General features: G+C 44.8%; 1 protein-coding gene across 7 annotated transcripts in view; it reads right to left on the bottom strand.

Moving 5' to 3' along the window:
• Positions 1-447: 447 nt before the first annotated feature.
• Positions 448-7,920, bottom strand: part of MLLT1 (MLLT1 super elongation complex subunit) — a 32,968-nt gene continuing 25,495 nt past the window's right edge. For all 7 annotated transcript variants that reach the window (XM_040537179.1, XM_040537180.1, XM_040537174.1 and 4 more), the window contains 4 exons: positions 7,467-7,566; positions 7,169-7,240; positions 5,318-5,389; positions 448-4,831 (listed from right to left, as the gene is read on the bottom strand). In XM_040537179.1, coding sequence (XP_040393113.1) covers positions 4,703-4,831; positions 5,318-5,389; positions 7,169-7,240; positions 7,467-7,566 — 373 coding nt within the window. In that variant the 3' untranslated portion in view covers positions 448-4,702. The remainder of the gene's footprint in view (positions 4,832-5,317; positions 5,390-7,168; positions 7,241-7,466; positions 7,567-7,920) is intronic.

Here is a 7,920-nt window from a genome sequence, read left to right as displayed (position 1 = left end):
ACTGAGCTCAAAGACACTGCCCTCAGCAGGAGAGAGAGGAGAGCAACAAAATACAGAGTCTGCAGAATGGGGATTTGTCAGAGCCTGCAGCAGAGGAAGGCCCAAGAGGAGCTCTGCCTTGCTGAGCTGTTTGTGAGAGACTGCAGGCACCACAGCGCTCTGGCTGCCACCAGGTGGGGGATGACATCAAGCCGTACAGCTGCCCCCTGCACCCAGGAGGGGCATGGCCCTGCTGCTGTTCCTGCTGCCCTGCAGCAGCTCCTCCGCACTGCACAGCCCTGGTTTGTGCCCAGCAGGGCCCCACACCTGCACTGCCGCCTTCAGCCCCCAGCAAGAACTGCTTCTGTTTTGACAGAAAACATTTAGGTAACGAGGTGCTGGGGGGAAGCCTTCTGTCCACAGAGAAGCAAAACAATGAACAAAACAACAAAAAAATTGAAGTTTTACTTTTCCATCTTACTTTATTTCACTTTTTCTAGAAAATTCCTCCATAGTTCCACAAGTTTAACAAAAAGGTTTAAAATTCAGGACAAACAATCCTGTAATGTATTACAAACATGATTTTTTTTTTTTTTTAATCTTGAAGTTAGTCTTGGGCCAGCTGAATTTCTTACAGCCGGGTGAAGAATTCGTTTCCCAACACAACTTTTAAAATCCTCAAGTGACAAGGTATTTAATACCTTGATTCTAGGCAGAAATACAATTAAAAATTATCTAGAAGTTGAAGTACTTACATTTTCTTTAGGAGTGCAAACTCATCTCTTCAGTTTTTGATGGCTATTTCATGCCCCCATGAAAGCAACACCAATTGTTTTTCATCTTTTTCAAAGTAATACTCACACCACGTGTACAGTGGCTGTCTCTAGCATCAGCGTGCGGCAGGCAGCTGGGCTAGTGCAGAGACGCTCCAAGTACACTGACCGCGCTCTAGTGCATTCGAGAATGTGACAGCTGAGGCTTGCAGAACCAGAGTGACTTGGGTCCCTGCTCGAAGGGAATGGGATGGGGCAAGCTCCAGAGGGGACGTTTAAACCTCTCACCATCAAATACTCTCATGATCTGACAAAAACTTGTTTCTGGATTGTTGCATCAATTTCTTTGCTAGTTCTGATGCTTCCACCACACACAGCAGTATAAGAACCGGTGGCAAAAATCATTGCACTTCCATGTATTCAGCCTGACCACAGCATAGCCAGTCTCATCACCAACGTATCCAATATTCCTTAGGTGGCGTTCTGGGAGCCAGCCAGCCTTACTATCCTTTTTTTTTTCTTTTTTATCTTAATAGTAAATGTCAGTAATCAAAGCCTCAAGGCTTAATACATACCAGACCAAGACAACAGGAAAGCACTCCTGACCCCTCTTTTGCCCTTTAAATACAAAGGCCAAGGACAAAGGAAAAGCTGTGTCCTGATCTTACCTCCAACACGATTCAATTCAAAGCAACTCTGAACAACTCTGAAAGCCTTCAGACTGGTCAGCACTTGTTCATGCCTTCAGTAACAAGATGAAGGACACAGAAAAGTAACAGTTCTGCCCATTTTCCTTGGAAAAACCATTATGGCTAGAAGTCAATTTTGGATTTTTTTTTTCCTTTTTTAAATAATGCAAGCTACTACACATCCTCGAAGACCTGAAGCAATGCTGACTGCAGCACTGCCCCCTCCTTCCTATTGTACAATAATCCATCCATGCTCTCAAGAGTGACACAAGAACAAACACTTTATCCACAAATACCTGTACACGGCATGTTCAGAACAGCATTCAGCCAGCCTATAGAGAATCTACACAGGGAACTCATTCATATGTAACTAGAAGGGGACACAAGATGAGGCCCAAATTTGACAAATCTTGGTTTGCAGAGTCATTCCTCCTGTGGTCCCCAATGCTACCACATACCCCAAAAAACAACAACTCTGTAGAACAACTAAGTACTTGCAAGAAACCTTTTAGTAACAAATCAGCATGTGCACACAATGGAGAACTATTGCTGGGGGAACAATCCTATTTCGGGTTTTCAAGGAGATTATAAACAGTCTAAAAAAATCCATGTGTAAAATACTTCTTATAAAAACAAAATTCCCATCAATGCTCATTAGACTTCACGAATAAAGTCGGTTCCAGGACAGGACGACACCACAGCCTTGGGCAGGAGCCCCATGTGCTTCCAGCCGAGTTCAGGAACACCTTCCCACGTGTGTTCTTGGACTAGCTGGCAGCGGTGACGACTCAGACCTTAACACGCGAAGGGGGCAGAAGGGTGGTGGCACCTCCAGTCCCTTGTGGCTACTCTGGAGGCTACTGATAGTCCCAGGAGAAACACTGCCAGGGTGGGCAACACGGATGCAACAGCTGTGGGAGTTAATTACCCCAGTGGAGAGAGGAGCAAAGACCTACGGAGATCTCAGGCTTGGGCTAGCCACCAGCACTGTTCTGCAGCTTCAGGGACAGGGGAGTGTCACCAACCCCGCCCCTCGGCGGCAGGAGGCACCACGTGCCAGAGGCTTTTCCACATGCCCATGGAGCCCAGTGTGGGGCTGTAGCGGCCAAGCAAGACTCGCTTCCTCCGTGCCACAGCCCCAGCAGGGACCACGAGCAGTTCACGTGTACCCACCACGCCTGGCACCACAAACGGGCGAATCCATGAACGCTCGTGGACTGCGGCTGCTGTCCTCCAGCATGTGGCACTCGCTGCCAACCAAGGCCATCGCAGCTCCTCCTCTTCCAGCCATCCTCCACCTTCTCAATGTACATTTGCACACAGGGTTTCTATCCAGGCTTGGCATTGTTCATCAGGAAAAAAACAGCTGAGATCACTGTTGTGACAGGGTACGCACCTGGCATGAGCTTGATTATTTTTTTTATATATATATATGTATATACACACACGAGACACATGAAAGATGGTACAAAGACAAAATTAATGGGAATCGGGTCAACATGACCCAACTCAAACAAGCTTATCATCATATTGCCACTTAAGTTGATTAGTTGCAACATTTCCATGATAAAGAAAGGGGTAACCCAAAACAAGGGATTGCAATTTCATGATGGAGAAGGGACAGCATACCCGGGAACAATGCAACTCCCCAGTTCCCACGTGGGGCTCTTACAGACACAGCAGATGCGTTCATGAGCAGAGGGCTCCTCAGAACTGCTGCTCTCCTCCTCACTGCCAGCAACCACTTAACATTTGGCAAAAGCTTACACACTGATTGGAAAAAAGAAGCAATTCTTCAAAAATAAAAAATACTGGATTTAGGGAACAGGAGTGTAATACAGTTTTGATAGGAGCTACAGGACTTTCCCCACACCCAGCCAGCACACAGACAACACCCGAAGTCCATGCTAGTTTAACTAGAAATAGATGAAAGATTCTGGATTAGTGTTTACTGTTTCCTGCCATTTCTTGAGCAGGCGTGAGGTGGGGGGAGAGGGAGGAGGAAACAAACCTGATTTCACTTGGTTGTTACATCAGTGTTTTCCAGATGCGTCCCAAAATAAAATTCTCCCTTGTTTTGGTTTTCCCAAAGTACAGCCACTACTATAGGGGCCACTGTAGGAGATTCCTCTTTGAGAACATAGAACAAAACCAATCACATATTTTGGCAAAGTTATTAAACACTGACAAATGAAAAAGACAACAGGTGAGTCCCTTCCAGAGCACAAAATGCTTTGAAGATTGCTGTTCAGCTTTCATACACTAAAAATTGTCCACAAGAGGCATTTTAACAAACAAGTCAAATCTTATTAAGCGCCCTTCCCCTGCCATAGCCATTAAAAAACATAACAGAAAAACACACCCTTAAAATCGTAAGACCCAACTAGGCCCTTCTCATACATACAGTACATACATATATATAATATATATATAAAATATACAGCTTACAGTTTTGTAGTCCTATTACAGTTAAAGCAGACTGAAAGGAGTGAGACTTTGTTTAGGAGCTCAGATCAACAAACAAGACGTCTCAAAACCCCAGCGGGAGACAGCAGATTCGAGAGGCCTCTTCAAAGAGCACGAACGGTCTCTCCAGGAAGCTGAAACAGAGTAAGGTCCTGCGTGTGGAACGATGCCCTGCAGGAGTTGGGAGCCAAATTACAGCAGCGCTCTGTACCAAACTGCGGCAGAACTTGCAAGTGATCAAACCTGGAATCTGTCCACTCTCCCCCACAACAGACCAACAAGACCCCTGGGAAGCCTCCTCCGCCGTCAGCCTCTCAGCTAGCTTTGTAAAAGCCAATCCTGTTTACATGTCACGAATGCTTCATCACAGAGCTGGAGGAAATCGGACTCGCTAGAGCTCCGCAGGCAGGCTGGTCCCAAGATTTAGTGAAGAAAACATCGTCCACACTTCTTAAGCTCTCCGAGACGCCTGAAAATCTGTTCTTAAAACAGTTTCTTGAAGTAAAACCAGAAGTGTCAGCGCTGCAGCTAGGTGCAGCGCGTCTTTTGCTCTACTCAGGACCTGTGCCCACGTGGACTTATGAAGCTAGGGAGGACAGACTCAGCAATATGGGTGCTTGTTTGAAGCCTACAAGAAAGTGCAGCTGGCTGTGCATTCATAGAGCATGGCTGTTCTCTAAGGCAGTGCTTCGGGTGAATCGAGAGAAAAAGAAGGCCTAGTTCCATGGGTTCGTTTCCTGGTACCAATAAACGGGATTTCTGGTTTCAAAAGCAGCCTGCTTCTAAGGCCAAGCGTCATGTTGCTACTGCTTCCAAGTAGCTCTGCAGCTTACGGACGGTTGTCTCATCCAGGGAGAAGAGGTCAAAGTCAAAGGTTGTGTTGGTAACGTTAAAATGCCCGGTTTCCTCAATGAGATTTACAATCTGTAGAGAAAGGAGACGAGCAACAACATATAGAGAGAGCCCATCAAGATTAAGTACACTGGAAGGGCCAGCAGATACAAAGCAACCCATCCAGTCCTTCTCTTATCCCTTTAGAAAAGCCTCGGGGACATGTGTCTCTCGCAAGAAGAAAATCGCCCAGAAAAGCAAACCAGCTCCTCCTGCACTCCTGACTAGCTCAGTCTGGAAGGTGACCTGGGCACATGCTTCCTTTTCAATTACACTGAGATTGCCCAGCTTTGGGACAGCCAGCAGGACGACAGAGGAAGATGGACGCTTCTGTACCTTTTCCAACAAAAGCACTGCATGCACACCTGATTTTTTTTCTATGTATCTGCTTTCAAAGTAAACCAGACCCTCTCATGAAGGAGAGGCAAGTGAAAGGTCACAGGGGTCTGCCTGAGACCCTTGGACACCAAGTTTACCAGAGTACAACGGCCTGCCAGAAAGCTGACAAATGATCTCTACCTGCTGTAGCACATTGCGCTCTCGTAGTGCCATTAGTCGCCTGTGAAGCTCCACTAATTCATCAGTGTAGGCCTGTAAGGGAGGCATGAACAGAAACAGTGACATACATGGCATGTTTGTATGGCTGCCAAAGTGACTTTCCTAGCAAGGATCAGAGGAACTCAAGGCCCTTTCACACGTTCCTATTCTCAGTTTTACGCACCCCCCCCCCTTTTTTTTTTTACTGCCTCCTCTATCAAGTACTGGGAGACTATAGACTTCATGGAAATACAGATGGTCTGAATACCAACAACTAGGCTATTAAATGACACCAATAAATAAGCACCTGCCTCCAGCTTTAAGACATGATCAGAACCTTTGAGCTCACCTGTAACCAGCTTTAAGACACTGCCAAACACCTTGAGCTTAGAGGACCTCAACAAGGTGAAATCCTTCAACGAGGTCAACTTCAGAGCAAGTTCTTCATCAGCAGGTTGTACTAATAACTACCCATTACCTGAAGACACCTGCACCAATGCTCCGTGATCAACACCCTAGCAATCTGAGCACCTATTTGTGTTTAGGTGAGAAAAAAAATTCTTTGAGTGCGCTCTGTTCCCAGTTAGTTTTCCATACACCACAGTGGGAAATGCGGGATTGTTTACAAGCTCAGTATCATTTTAATTGTTCATATACATGGGGTTGTTTGGTTGTTTTTGTGTCATTAGTTTTGTTTTTTAATTTAAGCAGCCAACAAGGCAAGTTCCTGGCACACTATTGCTCACAGGGGATAGACTCTTAATCTCTAAAGCTGTCCCAGAGTTGCTCATGTTCATATCAGCAAAGCTGAACTCATTTATGTAATTGTACCAAGGCAAAAAAAATTGTGAAACATACTCCTCCTTAGCACGTCTACACAGAAAAAAGCATTTTTCCCCAAACACCCGAACAGTATTGAATGCTATACATTCTGGAAAAGTTAATATCTTTTATAAAAACACTGACAGTTGTAAAAGCTGGTGACAATTTCAGGCATTCTCTCTCTCTTCAATGGCTCTCACGGGTGTCCCATTCTATCTGTATTAAGAAGTCTAATAAAAGATACCATTTCCTACAAACCTTTTCTCAGATAAGCCCTCTCAGCTTTGTTTAACAGTATTCAGTGGCAGAAAATTTTGTAGCCAGCAGGAAACTCAGATGCAAGTATCTCCAAGATCACACTTAAACCTAACATTAAGCAATTAACCTGTGATCTGTTATCCTGTTGAAAACGTGTTAAAACAGGAAAGCATGAGAGCTACAGATTGATTCTGTGATTAGAAAGAAGTATTAAGCTCCCGCTTAATTGATTTATGAGAAAAATCACAGGGGGGGGAACTTTCTGGACAACTTGGGATTCGACTATTTGCTTGCAAGTCAGCCATTCTTTAGGAGAACATACACTGCTTGACTCTCCCTGGAGGCAAGAAAAGAAGGGAGTTTCACTGAACAAAGGTTTCAACTATAACAGCAAAGTAGAGCCTCGAAAAAATCCTTATTTTGTAAGATCAAAGACAGATGAAAACTGCCTTTTAATGAAGAAGCACTCACCACTGCAGCAGTGGCCACACCAATGGTTCAGACAAAGGGCAAGCATAAAACAATTTTAATATTTTGCACATGGAAAAGGCCTGGGGGTCTATCTAATATACACAATTTCTTTAGCGTTACTCTCCAAGTCTATCCTTTCAGCATCTGTTTTTCATTATACTCAAGCCATTAACCTGCCAAGGCAGAATAATCTGAACATGCTAGGCTGGTTCAAATTATTTTCTACACAGAAACGTTAGCGAGCATCCAACAGTTCCATGATATGCAAATTCTCAAACATACCTTGTCGTACGTTCCCTTCTTCAGGATCTTTTCTGGCTTGTTACAAGACTCTGGGCTTTTTCTTCCAGATGCCTGAGGGTAAAACAAATCAACATCAGGGACCAAAAGTAGTTCAGACAAAATGATGGCTTAATGGTTTGGATGCACAGCACTGAATCAGGAGAAATTACCTCTCTGATGAAGGAAGCGAAATAAGGGAAGCATCAGTGCAAGCCAGAACTAGCATCACGGATTGAACACGATACAGGAACCAGCACTGGTGGAAAGCAATTTTGCACGGGCACATAGGATGTAATACCTTATTATTTGCTGCGGGCAGTTTCTGACCAGGAGGCGGCTCTCGACTTGGCAGGCAGGAGTCCGCACTGTTATCACTGTCGCTGTCGCTAAGGCTCAGTCTAAAAAACAAGGAGCACAGAATTAGTGTCAACAGGCAATGGGAAACGTATCTAACTGCGTGTGGTTCAGCTGACAGCTAAGTGAAACAGAAACGATGCCCGCTCTTTTTGTTCTTTATTACAGACTACTAAATTGTCTGAGACAAAGTCAATCTGTAATTCCCAAGAATGTCCTTTTTCCACACCTGATATCACCTTTGCCATCTTCCATTTCCTGGGCAGGCAAAAGAGACAGCTTTAGTTTACACGTTACAGCTAGCAGTTCAGCTCTCCCATACTTGCGTTCCCTTCGAATAACCAAGTACCACCTGATTTTTGCAAATGGCAACTGCTTTTTGTGGGAATTCATTCAAA

This window comes from Cygnus olor, chromosome 26 (assembly GCF_009769625.2).
Source record: "Cygnus olor isolate bCygOlo1 chromosome 26, bCygOlo1.pri.v2, whole genome shotgun sequence".
Taxonomy (NCBI): Eukaryota; Metazoa; Chordata; class Aves; order Anseriformes; family Anatidae; genus Cygnus; species Cygnus olor.
The sequence above is the reverse complement of the archived record's forward strand: the minus strand, read 5'-3'. Positions and strand labels throughout refer to the sequence as shown.